Source organism: Dermacentor andersoni, chromosome 9 (assembly GCF_023375885.2).
Source record: "Dermacentor andersoni chromosome 9, qqDerAnde1_hic_scaffold, whole genome shotgun sequence".
NCBI lineage: Eukaryota > Metazoa > Arthropoda > Arachnida > Ixodida > Ixodidae > Dermacentor > Dermacentor andersoni.
The window spans coordinates 63,312,792-63,333,798 of NC_092822.1; the positions used below are offsets into that span (position 1 = coordinate 63,312,792).

Below are 21,007 nucleotides of genomic sequence, written 5' to 3' on the forward strand. Positions count from 1 at the left end.
GTAGAGCGTCTAGAAGGATCATGCAGGTAATGAGAACGTATTATCTGTAAATGACAATGGTATAGCTGATAAATAAGTTTTTGGCGAGAAATTATTCTTCTCTTTGAGAGGGATTTCAGGTTCGCCCTTGCGATTAGACCTGGGACACTAGATTGCCTTTTGTATTCTCAGTATACAACCCTGACTGTTAAATTTTGTATGCGTTTTATTTTACTGAGAAAGTATTTTTGATGAGGACTCCAGATTATGTCAGCGTATTCTAAGCATGACCTTATTGCTGTTTTGTACGCGTTTAGTTTGAGTGTGGTGGGTGCAGTGCGCAGTTTTGTTTTTAAAAAGGATAGCTTACTTTCGGCTTTTTGACACTTTTGGTAGAGATATGTGGCTTCCAGTTAAGGTTAGGCCTTACCTTAATGCCTAGGTATTTTACCTGGTGCATTAGAAACAGGTGGATTGCTATATAACTGTACAGTAGCAAGCTGCTCTTGTTTTGATGAGGAATGGAGCCAGAAGCCGTAAGTTGAACCTGACATGGCTGCTTTCCACGAGACTACTAAAAACATGTGTGGTGCGTGATCCTACGAGCGGGCGCACGAAGCTGCTACTCTGGCTGTAAAGCAGCTGCGTGGAGAGAGAAAAATAAGGTGCTTTTTTTTAAGCGCTTTAAAAACGGCGCTTTTTCCGGTGAAACGGCTACGCGTAGCGGGAAGAACTAGTAAATATAGTTTGACTTCTTGTGGCAATTTTACGATACGCGTGAATTCCAAATCGAAAGTTATCGAGTTCGACGCAGAACGTTATTCCACCGTCATATCCTTCGAAACAGATGCGTTTCAGTTGCAGCCTTCGGTAGCTACGGGTGTCTGTAAAAATCGAGAATCGGCTCGGTTCGGCTGAACGACATTAAGCGAAGACTAGATAAAAAAACACAGCAAGATCAGAAAGCATATCCGTTTTAAATGTCGCACGGTCGCACAGTGGCATTTCTGAAGTACGGGAATCGAAAGCACCGAGCGAGTGTTTCGGCGCTGTTTGTATTGCACACGGTCATGCTTGATATTTGGAACGACGGCGCGTTCCGGTGCTGTCTTTTACATTCGATGCGCACAGCGTGTGCCAGACAAAGGACCCTGCCTCGCCCCGAACTGCGGTACACCCACACCGGGCCCTCGCCTCACTCCCCGCACCGCAGCCAACCAACAGGACACCACGGTCGACACTCGACCCGCAAGCATACATCAGGTGCAGCATTTACCATCGGCATTCCGAGTGTCGCACCTGAATGGTCGCACTTCCGCTGAATGGTGTTGGCCTGTGAAGGGCTAACGTGCTTGTCTAGGTTCCCGCTTGGAGTACTCCTTGGGGTGGGTGCCATGGTTATCCAACCAAAAGTTAGTGTGTCATTAAAGCACAAGCACTCATACGAAGCCATGGGGAGATTCCACACTCGCCCAAAGTGCGCAGTCCGCGCGTGTTGAAACAGTAGTCGCTTGTATGACTCCTTGCAATGGAATACTGCTCGAATTACGTCTCCATTCACGAACTGCACATCAGTACTATTGCTTAACCCCGAAACGGTGGACAAGGGAGCAATGCAGAAAACAACGGCAAGAAAATTTCAACTGAGCTTTGTCTTGGCTGATTAAATTGCCCATGTACAGATTTGTACATGGTATCCAGAATAATAATGCACATCATTTGCATCACGTCAAGCCATGTGCCCTGATAAGCGACCGGAATGGGCCTGGCCGAATGATGGGCAAGGCGTCGCCTATCGTCATCCTTGTCAAATTCACTACTTAATCAGCTCCTTTCGCATTCAAGGGCATGTAGCTCAATTTAATGTAAGCCCTCATTGTGACGTAGCTTACTGCGCGTGTCACATCGTTTAGGATATGGGCGAAGATGATAACAGATGCACTCTTGATCCTGGCTGGCTGAAATAAGTAACGAATGACTGTTTATCTCTTCCTCACATTGACATTTCTGTTATGGCTTAACGTTGTCTTGAGATCCATGCCCTTGAAAGTGAAATCAGCTAACGGGGTGTCAAATTTGATTATGGATTTCTCGAAACGAAAGCGCTAAAAAAAATAGGCAGAATGAAGCTTTCCTCAAATACGATTGTCGTAACGTTCCAAATTGAAGGTATACAATGTAGCGTTCCTAACTAGAACGCCAGCAGAAATGACATAATCTGAGTGATACGGGTGTCGTCCTCCATTTTATTCCAACTTCTTCGTCCGCACCTTTCACCTAGCCCACTTCTTCGTCTTCTTTCATGCATCCAGCGCAGATCGCTTCATGCAATAATCTTGATATCAGATAGGTTAATTATCAAGATGTTACTTATTCATAATTTGACAACTGTGTCTGCCAAAGGGCACAAATTGCCTGTGTGGAATCACATCCTTGCCGCCAGCTTTCTAGAAAAAAATAACATTCTTTTGATATAGACCACTGAGTAATTACAGACAATGAGAGTGAACGATGAAGTTCCTCTTTATAGCACAGAAATGGGCACGAAAATCCAAAATGCAGCTTCAGTATGAAAACTCATCACATGATCTCCATCTCTATGTTCATGGTAAGGAAACTAGTTTTCCCATATCAACCATGTGGAGATGATTTGTTTACCCAAGTTTATCGGCTGTATAAATATATATATATATATATATATATATATATATATATATATATTATATATATATATATATATATATATATATACCTTGATAAGACTTTTGATGGTGCCACTCATTCTTATTTATCTTCTCTTCTGGAGCATGCCAGTGTTGTCTCCGTTGTGCTTCAAGGTGTTATGCTCTGGTACACTTGTTGGATCGAAAGAAATGGCCGGTTAAATTGAACATAGATCTGTACCTCAAAAGTGTGGAGACAGAATTGAGAAAGAGGTGTCAAGAAAGTTGGCAACCAAGCACGCGGCAACTGAAAGGGGAAATAGACAAGGAGCACTCATAAAAACGCAAGTGAGAGAATGGGAAACACTAAATGGATGCAAATGATGGAAATAAAAAAGGCCATGGAAATTTACCAAATCTGCAAGAAAGGAATCAGGAGGGAAACTGTATGGTAACAAAAAGAGCGCCTTGGAATTTTTGGCCTGAGATGTCCATCTGACGAAAACTATATCAAAGCAAATATGTGCCACAGAACAAGGCATGCGGTTGCTGAAAAAAATAGCATGGAACGGCTTGGTGCATTGCAATGGAATGCCAAGATATTGACCCAGCGAGACCCATGAGTAGTGTTCATGTTCCAGAAGCGTTGGAATCTAAAGAAGGTACAAGGATTAAGGTCGAGATAAGTAACAGAAGATTAGAGTATTGGTGGAAGAAAAGTAGGGAACAGATTAATAGATACGGAATGCTTGCAACTGGACAGCGTATTAACGAAGATTTTGAGTACAAAATGTAAGATCGGGATCAGATAGGGAAACGGCTAGACAGCAGCAGATAAAATAAACCTTAAATGAATCAAGCAGGCTAGAGGTCCACCCCGTTTCAGAAAGGATATCAACAAACATAATCATCATCGTTTATAGGGAGGCTCAAGAGGTGTTCCGCTGCCGTACACGACAGATACGTTAGGAGTTTCCACGGTGGCGTTATGTGGCGTCACTATTTTGCCTCACTGCTAAGCGCATTGCGTCAACAAGCCTCGTAAGATGGAATCAACCACTTCCTTGATTCCGAGCCTTAAATGGCCCATCGGACAAAAAAGCCGGCCTGTGTCGTCTGGAGCAGCGAAACACCAAAAATCCCATTGGCTGCGACGCCACGTCACCAGCGCTCCTCGACGTAGCAGTGTGTGCAAAACGGAACTATGCGATAGCGCGCCAGGTGGTACGTCAAGGGAGAGGGAGTCGCCACGACGCGAGGTGGCGCTCGCGCTCGCTCTTGTAAGTCAGTGCGCGGGTTGTACCTCTCTCTCTCTTTCTCTCTCTCGCCCCAACTGGTCTTAGCTGCGGCGCGCGCCTGCCTGTCTTGCTGGCCACTGCTGCTTCTTCGGTTTCTCGTCGCGCAGGACGTCGGTGGCATGCGGCGTTGACACCGCAGAAAACTGATGCTTGCTGGCTCGGGCAGTACTTACCGCTATGGTAAAATATTCGCAGCGCGAAAAACTCGAAGGACCGTTCGGCGGCGATCAGTTGGACAGCGATGCTTTCGCATTTACAACTGGTAACAGTGCTTAAATGTCCTCACATTTCTTTTATGTTATCAGCGTATAACGAAAAATTTCCTGCTCTTTTCAGGAAAGTGTTTTTCACAAAGATTCAGTTAACCTAATCCATTGTTCTATGTTATTGAATGTTATATAGTTTCCATAGCTTTATGTGATTTATTACGTGCTATTTTAACCAAGTTTATGTATCGTACAAAAATATTTCTAAAGGCGCCAAAGCGTTTATTATTATGGTGAGAAAAAGTTGACGATATTGTTAGAAATAGAAATATGACTACGTATGTAGACGAAGCAGATCACAATGGAAGAAAAGGAATGTAGAAATCTTTAAATTTATACTTAGCCTAGAAGAAACACGGTAGAAAGGAACAAAGCGTTGCTGTAGATCTTATGACTTAAGCCTCATACCCATTACTGAACTGGTATAGAAAAGATAGAGAAATCCAGAATTTTAAAGCCAACATTTTTGATAAGATTTAACGTCCTTACTCTCGGAATCTGGATTTAGGGAGGTAAAGTTGGGCTGATAATCGAATGCATTTCAGTAGAGTACGAAAAACTAAAAAAGATCAATATTGCAAGAAAAGTAAGATATATTGAAAAAACTTAGTTTACCAATTGGCAAAATACTCAGAAAACAGTCTAAGAAAGGAAGCGTTTTCAATCAAGGAGAAGCTCGGGTAGACAGTGTCTTCCGGCTGAAATCTACGCAATGCAGTTGAAAAGATAGTGTAATAGGAAATGTTGATTGACAGCGCAGATTGCGAAGAGGCAGTTTCATGTCTCATGTCACGGCGTCAAATCTAAATATCGCGATGTTGCTGATTGCAGTGCGAATGTTATGCATAATGTGACTGTATTGTCAAAGATTCCATGTGGTTCGTTTTTTGCACGGATAGAGTAATGAAAACATAAATAAAGTCTGCGTTAAAAACTTGAATTAAATCAAAAACATTGGGTACCGTAGGTACACTATTTTTCGTCAAGAACTATATACTGTACACCGTTTAGTTCCGAAAAGCGCTGCACTCTACATATAAGGAAGACACAAACATTTCACCAAGCACCCCAAACAAAGGCGCTGTGACACAGCCGGCGACCAGCCATTTACAGAGCAATGAATAACAGTTTCTCACGAAAATGTGCTAGCAGCAGAAGGCGCGCTACGTCATGGTTTTGAACCCTTATAGGACAAAAATTGAATGTTCAAACTCAATCTTGTGTACAGTATCGCACACAACCTTTATAGCCCAAAAATTGTACGTTCAGAATGAATCTTGCGTACGGTATCGCACACTCTCCGTCAATAATTAGACTGTTGTTAGTTGCGCAGGGGAAGCCTTTCGGCGACCATAATGTATAGCCCCATATCGAATTGTTAGTGGAAGGTTTAAGACATTTTTTTACAGCAGCCATGTGGAGAAACCACCAACATCCTCTACGAAAGTTGCCCTGAACGAATTAAATGAAAAAGGAACTAGAAAACAAATAACAGCATTGTCTCAATGAAAGCACACTGACAGCCGTTGCGAGTTATTCATAAATCTGCGCAAGGTTATAGCCTGAGAATCAGAAGAAGCGGCAGCTGCCGCTAGGGTACATGCGAGACCCGACGGGACACGTAAAGGCACCCGCGAAATCCGAGAAGTACATAACTGCCCTGTTGCATTGGTTGAAGAAATCACGTCGGCCACCATGACGGCCGCATTGGAAGTAGCAGAGTGCGATGTAGAAGATCTGCTCATTGGAGAACTCTTTGATGAGACGCTCTCCGTCAAGAGCACCGCCGACACTGTTGAGGAATGCGGCGTGAGTGGCCTCCAAGGCTACCACCTCTGGGAAGAAGCTGCCGTTGTAAGCCGGCGCGAGACACGAAGACCTCTTGCGAAGCGCAGCTGTGTACGATGAAAAGTTGCCGTCGCTGATGTCTGTGCACCGTCGCTCAGCCGTCCCCGTGCGGCTAACGCTTTCGAGAAACCGCACCAAATGCATCGCAAACGAGAAGCCAAGTCCAGCGTAGTTCATGACTGCAGTGCCACCGGGGACATACAGCGGGAACTGGACAGCGCCCGCTGATATGGACACCTCGCCGAGGGCTTGGTCGTAGCTGAAGTAAGGAAGTGAGCCACTCAGCGGACTCGAAAGCACCTCTTCGAACTCTGGCTCCGACTTGGTCAGCTTCCTTATCGCTCTTCGGGACAGCTTCAGGAAATCCATCAGTGAAGTGGCGTTGACCGGGAAGTGAGAGTAGGTGCGCGTTAGGGCTTCTTTTTCCAGGATCCACGGAGGAGGCCAGAGGCGGATTTTCACACTTCGAAGCTGAGCTGTGGCCGCAGCCTTCGTGACCTCGTCCAGCCAAGAGACGCCATCTACTAGGGCGGCCGTGGTGTTGAGGACACTCTCCAGGGTCATCCTGACGGCATTCCGTGCCGACTGGTCGAGGCGCGTGAGGTAGTGCAGCGCTGCCAACAAACCCGGATATGATGCCTCAACCTCACGGGCGCACACGTAAGGCAGGTAGATCGCGGTGCGCTCCGCGTCTCCAAAGTACTCCTTGGATAGCATCGGATCAACCAGCGGACCGTACAACTGTGCCAGCTGCCAGCCCAAATAATCCATAATGTCACGGCGAGTGAAGGACTTGAAGATAGCGTCGATCGCTTCGAGAACCGCAAGATCGCTCACGCTGATGTTGTCCGAAGGAGACACATGGGCGCTGGGGATTACCTCGTTTATCTCAGCGATCCATTCCTCGGATGAAATGTTGGCTGTGTACCCATCAAGGACGGACATAACAAAACATGCGGGACGAGCTTTCGGGTTTGTCTTGGCCTCGAAGATGTGCTCCAGGACGAAGGTCTGCATCACCGCGGACCTCTCTATCGCAGCGTCGTTCGGCGCAGTGCTTCCGTTTCCGAACTCCTGGAAGCGGGAGTAGAAAGCTTGCCATAAAAGCTCGTACGCTTTCGAAGCCCTCACACGCCTGTGGTGTTTTACGGCGAAGCCGATGGCGTCGGCCGGGCTGAGGTGTACAGTGCTGGTGTGGCTGGTGTTACGCCGGTACACGCGAATGGTAAACCAGGTTCGTACCTGCATTGTAGGATCTGTATGAACGCAGGTCATAGATTTCTATTGACCTGCACTGCGCAAGAGGGTTTCCGTGCGCTTTTTGTAAGCGATTATACGCGTATAAACAGACTACGATGCGCGACTTACTTCACTGAAACCTTCACTTTAGCTCACAAGAGAAGATAAATACACTTCGTGTGACACCAGTACTTAAAATCTTCGGTCAGATAGAAACACTTAGAGCTTGGTTACTGAATAGAACTCATTTCTGAATCATGCTGTTCTCATTCCTAAGCCAACGTCTAAAGTCTAAGTGAGTACAAGCGTCATTTCGTGATTTCCAATCGGAGAAATCACCGCTAAACTCTTGGGTGCTTCCAGTGGCCTCTGGAGCCATCTATTAATAGCGTATAACATGGGCTGCTTCTAAATTTGTGCTTTACATAACCACTTCACAAAGACGAATAGGTTCATGTAGCGAAATGAAGTTAAATCTTGTTATCCACTCCAGCGCTTCCAAACCGCGTTCGTATTGGCTGATAAAGACCAACGACGACTGACAAATGTGATGTTCACAGTCTTAACATAATGTTCATCTACTACCGTGATCATGACATGGTGTAAGCAGGGGCCCTATAGTGCAAAGTTGTTCCAATCTGTTTATTTTCCATTGCTTTAATTAGCCTTCCGTGATTGGCTAAACAATTATGCGCCCATGTCCACTTTGCCTGTCGGCCAGGGGACGTCACAACAACCATGAGAACTATCCATGATAAGACGACGTGTACACGCTCATTTTGCATGATTAGTCCAAACTAAATAAAGTTAATTCTTTCCAATTATGCACTTTGTGAACATAGGTCTTCCGCAATTGGTGAAAATGTTTCCAGGTGACGCCAAGGTGGCACGTCTGTCTGTATCACAGCGGCTTCACAAAGCCGCGGAGTTTCACCACGTGAAAGGGACGAGTACGCACTAAAGATGCATTATTATGCAAAACAAAACATTCTCGGAATAGCTGGAGACTAGGAGGTGTGTTCCGAAAGGGTTAGGAAATGGCTTCGCAGTGATGAATCCGGCGCTGTGTAGCGCGAGCTGCTGCCGAGAATTGATTTTTCGCGTATAATAAAAATATTGCGTGGAACTATAATGTACCCGAGCCATTTCAGACACCTATACAACGTCGCTCTGCGACATGTTCTTCACCTAGAATCCGCGTTGGCGACATTGCTAACGCCCCGTCGCAAACCGTCGCACTCATAGACAAGCCACCACAGGCTGAGCAAGGGGAAGTGCACCAATCGGAAACGCTGGTACCACTCTCGGCACCCAGTTATCTACTTGGACTGCCCTAGGTAGACCTCACCCAAGCTTTCTCCCACTTCGGCGCGCTCCTGGCCTTTCGTCAGCCAATCAGAGCAGGAAGAGCTGTAACTGTAGGCAATGCTATTCACTTTGAAATCAAACGATAACCACCCCCTGTAAACGAGGAGAGCGTTTGATTGTGGTGCAGCAACTGCGCGAGTCACCGACAGCGATTCCTTGGCGGTTATGCAAATTTGAGGTCATGAGAATCGAATAAAGTTAATATGGAATAACAGTATTCTATAGCCGCCACAAGACCACACTCTACAGCTATCTTATTTTGTAATAGCTGGATCAGATCTATTACTACATAGGGAGCCATGGCAAAAACTACTCAAAACAGCGGCTAGCCTCCATTCCACACACGGTGTCGACCGAGTGTAACATTCACAGGCTAATTCAAGTCTAGTTCGTGCAGACAACTGCGTTGAGATTCCAGGTAGCTCTAAAACGGAGCAGCATTGGATGGGAGAAAGGCACATCGAAGAAGACATGGAACGCACTAGCGTATTACAGGCTGTCGCACTAACGTCCTCTTAAAATACCTACAGTTTTAAATTGCAAAACTTACAGGCAACAATGGGATTATAATTTTGAAATAATCACAATCACTAAAAGTCTTTCCATGGTATCTTACTGTAGAATGGTGTTGCCACGAGATTACTGAAATTTTCTAGTTGGTGTTTCGAGATATTCCGTTTATTCTGCGCAACATCCGCAGATATGTCACGGCGATCTCGACGTAAATTGTTTCACCAAATTAGGCAGTTGGGCCCGATTGTAAGTGTAGTCTACGTATAAGACCCGTGTCCCCATGATGGCGTGGTATGTTTCGGTACGCACTCCGAAATCATGGGCTAGTCGCAGCAAGACTCCCAGCGGGCTGGCCTCGTCATCAGGCGGGTCGGGCCAATTGAGGTGGACGGAGGCCATTAGGTCTCGTAGCTCTTTTATGCCTGGCACGCTCGCCTTGGTGTTGGGGTTTAGGCAAGCCCGTAGCATGGCTGCTGGCCCGTCAGCGACCGTGAATCCGTGCTTCGAGGCGTCCAGCAGGAGGCCGCTAAAGCCCTCGAACCATGCACGGATGAGCTGCGTGAAGCTTGACGTGGCGTAGTCTGCCCTTGCCCGTGGAGGAGACCACGCCGAGCAGGCGTATTTGCTGAAGTCTTCGCAGGGATCCAGAGATCGGTTCACCTGGCGATGGGGTGGATCATCATTCAAGAGCGCGCCTACGATGCATGAGTTCATTTTTTTTAGAAACGTGTACAAGTTGCTGCTTTCGTGCAGAAGTGTTGCTCCAAATGCGTGATCCCTACGAGTTTTCCTGCCTACTACAATAAACCAGTATCTATCTATCTATCTATCTATCTATCTATCTATCTATCTATCTATCTATCTATCTATCTATCTATCTATCTATCTATCTATCTATCTCCCTTGCCCTGCCCTGCCCTGCCCTGCCCTGCCCTGCCCTGCCCTGCCCTGCCTGCCCTGCCTGCCCTGCCTGCCCTGCCTGCCCTGCCTGCCTGCCTGCCTGCCTGCCTGTCTGTCTGTCTGTCTGTCTGTCAAAGGCCCATTCTGCTTTTCGTGCTTCCCGGCAACTGCAGTACTACAGTTTATGCAACCGCAACGTTTACCGGGAACCGCTGGCGGCAAACGCTATGCAAGAAGGCAAGCTTTTTTGGTAGATCGATTTCTGCGTAGGTCGATATCCTGTTATTGTTTCACATTTTTAATATTTCAGTCTGAGAAGAGCTAACAATCATTACATTTGTTTTAGGGCTGCTGTTCACAAAATTCCGAGGAATAACTTTGTAAAGAGTGAACGACATGTATTAGCAACTTTGGTAGTAGAAAAGTGGTTGGGTATGCGTAGTTCCAAATTTGGTTCGAAATTCCTTTTGCACCGGATGCGGGACATCGGGCGCTGACTCTGGATTTTCTGTGACACGGAGCCTTTAACGCTGTCGCGTTAATACGAGACAGTGGCAGACGCCGCATAATCAAGGCCCCTAGATAGCTTTTAAGCACCTAGAACTATTGAACGAGCGCCCAGGTCTGAGCAGACACTCGTATTTTCATTTCAGACCAACCGAAATGTGGCCGTCGCGGCCAGGAATGTTGCCTACGACACTGCGGAACTATAGTGAAGTTCAGGCGAATGATTGAAGCTATAACTATGCTGAGTTATTTTGGGACTTCAAGTTGCCGGGACTTGATTCACTTTCACCTGCAGTAAGATATGCCCAGCGTATTTGTGGCAGGCGGCAGAGTTGCAGAGCTGAATTCGTCGCTTCTCCGTGACCACGTTCATTTTCGACACGAGGACCAGCCCCACGACGATTATCATAAGCACGAAAATGGCAGCCACGACCCAGTGTCCCCAGAGTCCGAGGGCTTCTTGCACCCTCGCTTGCGTAGTCGATTGGTGCGCGATCGGCGTAGAGAGAAGCGTGCCCTGCAGCCATCGACAAAGGGAAGGGCGAGAAGTGTGGTTGATTGTTTTATTCGTTGAGTGATTTATTACTGCATAAAAAGACATTCATAACTAACTGGACAAAAAAAAGAAACAGACTAGACCACAGGCACATTAGCTGTCATCGAAATTTACATTTACCAGAACTATTCTCCGACCACAAAGACACAAGGTGTTAGAGAAGGCGCACGTGAAAAGCCACACACGCACACGCCACGCACACACACACACACACACACACACACACACACACACACACACACACACACGTGCACATGAACTCGTACGTACATACATACATACATACATACATACATACATGCATGCATGCATGCATGCATACATACATACATACATACATACATACATACATACATACATACATACATACATACATACATACATACATACATACATACATACATACATACATACATACATACATACATACATACATACATACATACATACATACATACATACATACATACATACATACATACATACATACATACATACATACATACATACATACATACATACATACATACATACATACATACATACATACATACATACATACATACATACATACATACATACATACATACATACATACATACATACATACATACATACATACATACATACATACATACATACATACATACATACATACATACATACATACATACATACATACATACATACATACATACATACATACATACATACATACATACATACATACATACATACATACATACATACATACATACATACATAGGCGAAAATGTATCACTTTTTCGTTTCTGTGCGACACGAGCTCGCTCTATCAGGTTGCATCACGGCGTTACGTTACTATGGCTCTAGTTTAAAAGGTAACCGTCCTATGAAACTGTACACAAACTCCGCCATTGCTCAGGACACTTCAACTTACGATGACACATGTATTAATGGCGAACAAAACTTGTGCAGGATCACTAGATCTGAGAACCACCGACTATGCGGTCACCGACTATCGTCACTGCTACTGCTGTAATGTAGGTTCTTTTGCTCACCCAGCCTAGGCCAGTAAATGGTTTTCTCCGTCGATGTTCGTCAGTTGCCTGCCCACCTGCCAGCCAGCTACCATAACTATATCACATACCAGTAATCTCTAATCGAGACCTCTGTTAGGGACGAAGTTGGAACGCAGCACTCACGCTGTTCAGTCTGAACTTCCTCAGTTCCGCCATGCGCATGGACATCTTCTTGATGCGCGGAAACCGCTGCCCAGCCTTGGCCTTCCTGGGCGAGCTCCCAGATGTCGGCCTCAGGGGTGACACGTTCAGCACCAGCTGAGACTGGTGCGGGTCGAAAAGCAACTGAGAGAGGAACACAGTGGCGGGGCTCCCATCAGTCAATTTGGCACATTACAACATCGCGCGCGACACAGCTTGTGAACATGTCATCTTATGCAATTGATGGCTTGTCAAGCGTGCAGATCGACACTGCACTGTGGCGTATACCACTGGTGTTTCGACGGAATAGAGGCAAGTGTCGGGCCATAAAGAAGTACAGTGCCTTCCACTCTTAGATGGAATACGTACATCTAAAGCACCTGGTGTTTTTTTTTTCTCTGGCAGGTGTAGCATTGGCCAGCTTTGCGGCAGATGAGTCGTGGTTGGTGACGCTAGCGCACTTCTATAGCCATACGCTGTGCTTTTAGAAAGATTTATTCGGTATTCAATCGCAGCAAGAATGCGTGAAAAGTGAAAGTCCCACACCAGGATAGGGATAACTTTAATAAAGGGCCGGCAAACGACAGATTGTTCCCTTTAGCCGGGGAGAACACTGTACGTTCTGTACAGAGTATTTTCAATAAATTCGTTTTACTAGCCTCACCATATTTTTTTCAGTATTGATGCTCTCTGGGCGGATAGAAATCGAAGGATACGGAACTGATGAATACGTATCCTAGGATACGCCTAGAACGGACGCGGCACCACAACTAAACCTTCTAGGCATGCGCGTGAGAGCACACGGGTAATTCACCCCAATGAGTGGAAGACGTACGATATCATGCACAAGTCATAAACGTTACACCGAGGGTCATGCAGCATTCCACTCCGCAAAAAATGTTGCGGTTTATTGACGCAACTGAGAGGTGATGGTTAAAGCGTTGCGTGCTGCAAGTTTGTGGCTCATTAAGCGAGAACCATGATGCCTGCTCTGGTAAAGCTTTTCTTGCTTTTATGGTAAGTACAGCAAGGGTGGGTGTTTTGTGAACGCCACGGACCCGGCAACATGGGGCTTGGACCATTCCGCACTTATCCATGTGTGGCTTTGCCGTGTCCGGATAAAATATGGTGCGGGGGGTTGAGCTCGCCCGGAGTCCTATTGGACCTGTATGGTCCCCCGGGGCAAAGCAACACGCTTTCTTGGTCTCGGCCTCTCGTAGAAGCTTTCTTAAGGCACAAAAGTACAATACAGAGAAATATCATAGGAAGCCAATAAACACTGACACCAAGGACCACACCGGGGAAATTATTTCTGCCTAATAAATGAAATAAAGAAACCATAAATTATTGGGAATGAAACTGGATGAAAAAGCAGCTTGCCGCAGGTGGGGAACGATCCCGCAACCTTCGAGCTAATAGAGATAAAGACAAAGAAATCGAGAGAAATAGAGAGAACATATAGAAAGTCACTCGAGTGCAAATGCAGCTCAACTCAGGAATACAACGGCCCTTTTAATATTGCTGGACTCCGGCCAGCACTTCACTCTTGTAATATGTCTGCTTCAGCGCCCGACCGCATATTATATGAAGTAATCGAACTATAAGGATGCTGCTTTCGCTGTTTAACGCAATATGGGCAATATGGTACGTTTCATCATCTTGGACGGAAGCGATTATAATTCCTATCCTTAAGAAGGGAAAACACCTTGTGTGCCCAGTAGCTACTAATCGACAGCACTGACTAGTTTCTGCAAATTCTCAGAAAAGATTATTACCATGCTCCAATTCAACTTCTCTAAAATCAACAATTACTCGATCCGTAAAGCGGGGTTTCAGAGTTGTCCAAGTTGAGCTCCTTACATAGCCTGCCAACTTTACTCTTGACCTTTAATTCCGATTTCCTAATCTGTACAAAGTTTTTGTTTACAGCCTCTGTGGCCTTCTCATTGTACATTTCTCTAGGAAGTACCACAAAAGACCCTTCTTTGCTTGCTTCCAAACAAGTTGGACAAGTTGGCCAAAGATATTAGCAACTTTAGAGCTACAGCACTAAAAATATTTTTTAGTGCAAACGCGCACAAGTCGAATACGCCGTTTAGGAGCATCGTGAGCGAAAGAGACGCGTGGCAGTTGTTACTTAGTAGGCGCATTCTAAAGCTGCTAAAATCTGTTAATGTAAATGACCCTTTCTCGACAGGCAATTCACAAGACATAGTGCAATATCTACGAAACAATCAATCCCTATACAATGCATGTTCTGCATATGTTCAGTATATTTTTTATTCAATTCCACATGATGCACTTTTTGCTGCAGCAAAAATGTGCGTAGAAACAAGCGGCATCATAGCTTTTCAAAATGCAGCTAGTGTTACGGTTGAGACCTTTCTGACACTATTGGAAGCCTATTTTAATTGTACTTTTACTTGCTTTTACAAGCAGCTTTTCTTGCAAAAACGTGGCATCTGCATTGGTTCATACATTGCACTACTGCTGTGCAACATATTCCGATTTAGTGTTGATCGCCTGCTCGATGAGGCTTTTAAAGGGGACAGCACTTGAAGTATTTCAAAGGTTTTTAGATATATGGACGATTTTTTTATTCTTTGTAATGGACAAGGTTCACTGAAACGCTGGGATGATTTTTTCAACATATGTAAGAACCATGGCAAAGGGCTTTCGTTTACGCAGGAAGTGCCACAGTGGAACACACTGCAGTTTTTAAATTTAAGATTAACCTTTCATGAAGGGCAAGCTTGTTGGCAATATTTCCCACATGTCAAGAAAGGATTGCTGCCGTATAATTCTTGTTATTCTAGAAGTGTCAAGCGAGTAATTTTTATGCATCTCCTTGGAGTCCGCCCTCAGGAAATCGTGTACACTCACGATGCAGGGCTCGTTAGATAATCAGATCAAGAGACCTAAAGCAGCACGGTTCCCTGATTCGTTGGTTACATGAATCACCGAAACTCTTTTACGGAAGGTAAAAGGTACCAGCGCCACAGGGGGGGGGGGGGAGAGAAAGTGTTAGAACCCTAAGACCTCCAGTGGTTCCTTATGTTCATAATGTCTCCCACAATCTCAAGAAGGTGGCAGGTCGGTATTGCTTACCCATTGCCTTTTCTGCCCCCATCAAATTAGTTCGACTCTGCCCGAGAACCACTCGCAAGGAGACTAGTTGGCGAGACTGTGGCAAAAAAACATGCCACGTCTTACGGGAAATGCGCCACGGGGCTGGTGTGCGAAATTTCCCTTGAGTGCGGCAAGTCATACGTGGGACATACAGGACAAAGCATAAATGAACGAGCCAGGGAAAACGAACTAAATCTAATGAAAGATGGCGTGGCACATTTGCCAGCGCACTGCAAGGTCTGCATGTGCAAACCACGTTTTGATGAGATTAAGGTTCATGGTGGAAGCAGAAACCAAACAGCACGTGAGGTAATGGAAACTTAACATATTAAAAAAAAATCTGTGCGTCTTCCTTCTTTTCTGTTCTTCATAACTTGCGGCAAAAAAACATGTCTTTTAGCAAGCACCAAGCAGGCCAACAAGCAGTTCTGAGGCAGTAGGCAAATTTACGCTATTGCCGGTTCTTTAAATATAACAGTGCAAATATACTGCATTTTTTTCGATCGTTCGAACTTTTCAGATATGTAACAATAGAACGCAAGTTCCCACGACCAAATGCCACCGTAAAGGTTCTGAATAGCGCGACAGCGTGGGAAGGAATACGGGAAAGACAGAGGGGCTCGGCATTTGCTGCATTCTCCTCACTTTGTGTCGTCGTCGCGAACTTTTACCACGGCCCACCAACTGGCCCAAATTGACAGGATGGCAAGCGTCGCGTACCTTGTCTGCTGACGCTGGGCAGCCATGGCCACTTGTGCGACTGCTCACACTCTGAACGCCTCCTACGCTCGGCGAAGGGCGAACCTCGCTTACGGCTTGGGATCCAGGGCTCTCGATTTCCTTGGGAGGCTTTTCTAAATTCACAAGCATTTGCGACTGCGCTTTCTCGCCATGTCGGCCCTTCTCTGCAAGCAGCAGTGCCGCCGGATCACGGAACCCTTCCGGCGAAGTAGACGCTGACGTTGCGACGGAGTGGCTTGAAGCCGCAGTTGCTGTTCCGTGCTCGACCAACTCTTTGGCTCCACTCTCGTGAGCGGGAAAAGGCGAAGGAGAACCCTTCGGCGATCCGGTCCTACATGGACAGCAGATGGGGAGCATATATAGTCGGTTTATTTGGGCGTTAATCGCGACGATGTAGGAAAAAAAAGAGTAGGAGGGAGCATCACGTGAGAATCTTCAATCCCATACACATATGAAATGCGAAGAAAAAGTAGCCCCTCTTTCACACGATTGGACGATGGGCAAGCGGCATCTTCCAGCCACCCATAATTTTATTGCGTCAGCGGTGGTTTCATCTCGCCTCTACTTAGATGCAAGATTGGTGGCATGCAGATTAGTAAGAAAATATATACTGCAGTTCAAAGTGTGAATAACGAACTTTAAGGAGCGAGCGGAAAAGTTAGATTGCAGTCTGGCGTTCTGCACGGCCTTCCAACAACGACCGGAAGGCGAGTGCAAGTTTCAGTTTCAAAATGTGAATTTTAAATCGGACTAAGGGCGGGCAGTGGTTGTCTTCGCGCGTCCTTCGAGCTTACCTCCGCTCACCCTTGCCAATCGCTCAGCTGTATGACAAGTCAGATTACGCTTGGTCCTCTGCTTCGGTTGTCGTACCAAGTATAAAGACGGGAAATATAAGAGAGAGAACCTTGATCAGGCGTGCAATGAACGGAAGGCGAAGGAAACGAAGTCAACTAACCATTGGATGAAGGTAGCTAAAGCGGGGCATCACTTGCGGCTATGTGATGTTCCAACACCGGGAATTCCAGTTCTGCGAAGTTTTTAGGTTTCCTAATGCCAGCAGGTAAAATCAACCATTTCACTTTATTTTCTGATTAGGTATTGATTTTGCATGAGTGAACCAGTTATGTGCAAGCCTGGCTGGACTGACATAGGAGCAGTGTCGCTCGACCCATTCGTTGTGACGACAGCCCATCTGCTCTCAGTGAAATACTTGCACTGAAGGGCCTGAGTGCGTCTTTGTTGGGCGATACATTTTGTGCACTCTTTGTCGATACACACAGCCAAGGCTAAAGTAAAGAAAAAGAAGACACAGCCGTGATGTTTTATCAAATTTCGAGAGCGATGACCGCAAGATGATGCACGGACATCATTTCTTGATGCATATTGATGCACTATTACTAAGATATCGTACTGGAGAAGGTTGAAGATCTTTGTTTTAAATGAATTTTGGATCGTAGACGGTCCCATACGCTCAGGTACCTTGTTTTAGGCTCAGCTTCCGTGTGGCCAAGTTATTGAGCACCTGTATTACAGATGATTCGCAATGTTATTTGTTTTACCGCCAAAATGTATATTATAATACCAGTAATACAAATATAGTATATTTAATGCTAATTAGGTATGAAGTGGGAATCCCTCTCGCGATGAAGATTGCTATCAAGTTTTTTTATGAATGGCTGGCTCCTTGCGTTGCTGTTGTGTCAAAATAGTGTCCCAATATTAGCCGCGATTTTCTGTATATATGAATATGACGTAAAGTATGACGACAAGCAGATTACATGCACTTGTAAGCGCTATAGAAATACGCTCCCTCATTCGGCATCTAGTTCAAACAATGAAAGCAATTATAGGCTATTTCCTGTTTATGCATATGCATGCTGACAGTTCAAAATTCTGTGGGTCCTTATTTCACATACTCTCACTGAAATACGGGTGCCCTACTCTACCTTCTTTCTTTAAGCCACAAAATGTGTCGCCGTCATAGCATAAGTGATAATTAAGCTCCATGTGGCCAGCCCGTGATGGTTAATCTGCGCATTGGTTTGGATACTCTGGAATTTGCGTTCCCTCATGATGTACCATTTTCAGTATGGTGAATGAAAATTCGTTCTGCAGATTGATACTTTCGCACTCAGTACAATATGTGCGAATAATAACAAAAACGCTCAAATTTTACTTGCGTTGAGTTTTGTCTGACTGAGAAATCGGCCAGCTTTAGTTGATCCACTTAACGGCACACGAACAAAATTAACGATTGATTGTGCCGCGAAGTCATTTTATGTATACTACCCCCCCCCCCCCCCAAATATATCTGTGGACTAGTTGCACTTTAGCCCTAAACTTAAACACAAGTTAAAAATGTAATACGAGTACTTTCACGAAATGACGAAATTCAATGTATTACCTGCGAATATTGGTAGATAACGGTGATTGGCTATGTAAATATTTTTTATTACAATTGCTTGGCACTGGTGTGTACAAGCGCTGTCCCAGTGCTTTAGAAAATGAATCAAAGCTTCGAAGGTAAACGTGGCCGAAAATAAAAATCGTTTTGTAAACACAGTACACTTCAGCGGGTTCTGCTCATCCATTTGTCCAATGCCGCCGCGCGGCCTGCGAACCTGCAGCAGAGCACGAACAGCTTGCATGGAAAGTGGCAAAGGGGGGCTTCGCGACAAGCCTCCTCCATCCGGCGGCGCGCCCTGTCCCTCTACCTCCTCACCTCCTCAGTGACGTCATGGCGGCATTGTTTTGTTTGTGGATTATTTCCGAATGGATATCCGGCAACCGCCAGTGGTGAAACAGTGCTGCCGCATCATATCAGCATGGCACCGAGTGTCCAAGGGAGACATAGGGAGCTTCCGCGCCCTGCTGCCAATCGACAGCGCTGGCGATCGCAACCGATGCAGTAAGCACGTGTAACGCCTCGGAATTTCTATGCTCGTGCGCTGGGCGCTTTCTTCACAATTCAAGCCAGCACACTTCAAGTGAAGTGCAGCGCGCGCGGCTGCAAGAAAATCCGCCTGTTTCTACTTACATTCGCGCGATCACGGCGGCAGGCACCAATAAAAGTTGACATAAACCAAAGAATGCCTCGAATGGACCGGGAGACAACAAAGGACCGCATGCCGAAGATGTACAGTGCTCACGGATTGAAATAGGACACGGACCATTTAGTACAACCCTACATATGTGCAAAGTACGCGAGAGCACAATGTCAAGTCGCTAGGAATTTGGTCACCAAAGGTGACGAGGGCTCCGATGTAAGTGTACGCGCGAGAATTACGTCGATGTCACACGAACTGCAGCCGGTTGAAGCGAAAGTATGCGCATTACTTAGCCCTAAATTGACGCGTTTCATTCCGTGAGCACTGTACATCAAGCAGCACATGACATATTAAAGGGGTCATATATCTTCCGCTAAGTATGCCCTCCATACGCCATAAGAAACTCTGGCAAAGGTCAGTGCACTCCGAATAATTGACCGTAATACTTGTGTATACGAACTACTTTTCGTTTCAGTTGTATGCGCCAAACGTCATAGTGGCACCCGGGGTTACTTATGCTAATTTTGCAGCACACACATTAGGGCTACTTAGGCAGCGGTCACTAGAAAGACGTCGAGGCAAACCATAATTTCCCATAGACAATGAGACTCGAGCATTTTTTGCTAGAGCAGAAAGTTACGCTAATCGAGAACAGTTAGAAAATGCAGCAAATATTTCTTGAACCGCTGAAAATGTGTCGTTTTTGTGCGGGCGAAAACTTTGTCGCACTAAGCAACTGCGGAATAAGGGACAAAGACTGTCCAGAGATGACAACGCACTATTCCACTCGGAGCGGCAGAAGAACTAGTGCCATCTGATAGAGACTACGATTAGACCGCTACGCTGAGGCACCGGAAAGGGCACTTTCCCAAAAGGAAAACAGCCCGCCTCAAACCGGCTTGGCAATGCCCGTTTCAGGCATTACCATATAGCATTAATTGCATATAGCAATAAGCAATATAGGATATAACATAAACAAATAATTAGCATAGAGCAATGGGTAAAAGAATGCCGACCCAGTTAAACGCAAAAAAAAGTTAACTGTGACTTGTTTCTTTACGTATATTTTTCCCAAAACCTTTTTTAAAGCGCGTGAGACGCTCAGCTCACTTCCTTGCTGGGAGGATTTCGACACATTAGGCTTTATGAATGTGTGTATGTAAATAAGACGCACTTCATTAGGTGGTATATTTTGAAAGAGCGGGCTTTGTTAAACTGAGGTTTGACTTCACATGCTAGTGGCATGTCGTTATTATCGCGTTAACGTCACAATTTCATCGTCCGCTTTCTAAATTTTAGGCTGGAGGAGGGGGTAGTTTCGTTAAGTCCGAACGTAGTTTGCTATACCAAGGCGCTATACAGGAGAGCGAAGTTTAGCAAACATACACACGCGAGGGCAAGGGAGACGAACGCGGAGAAGCAACAATAAACGAGTGACTAAAGAAAGTTGCAAGTCCCTGTCCTTGCATCCTTACGCTGCTTAAATAATAACCGAACTGCACCAGCTATAGCCCGGTTTCAAGCACGGTTTATATAGGTACGAGCAGTTCGAATGTTACTGACGGCGTCGCGACATCCTCCTTCCTTTCTTTGTTGTGGGCGTCTACAGTTCTCCCGGTGGCCTTGATCAGCCGTGGTTTGACGCGGCCAACAGACCCACTCGGTATTCCATGGACGAGGCTCAGCTTCCTTGATTTCAGATCTTGCTCGTGCGGATGTTGGCCAGAACTGCGTTCGGCTTTGCTCGGAGG

General features: G+C 45.7%; 1 protein-coding gene across 1 annotated transcript in view; it reads right to left on the bottom strand.

Annotated features, from left to right (window-relative positions):
* LOC126528135 (ATP-binding cassette sub-family C member 3-like) overlaps positions 1 to 9,888 on the bottom strand; it is a 109,847-nt gene extending 99,959 nt beyond the window's left edge. Inside the window, exons 1-2 of the mRNA XM_072284544.1 lie at positions 9,484 to 9,888; positions 5,858 to 7,296 (exon numbers count right to left, since the gene is read on the bottom strand). Coding sequence (XP_072140645.1) covers positions 5,858 to 7,296; positions 9,484 to 9,888 — 1,844 coding nt within the window. The remainder of the gene's footprint in view (positions 1 to 5,857; positions 7,297 to 9,483) is intronic.
* Between the last annotated feature and the right edge of the window lie 11,119 nt (positions 9,889 to 21,007).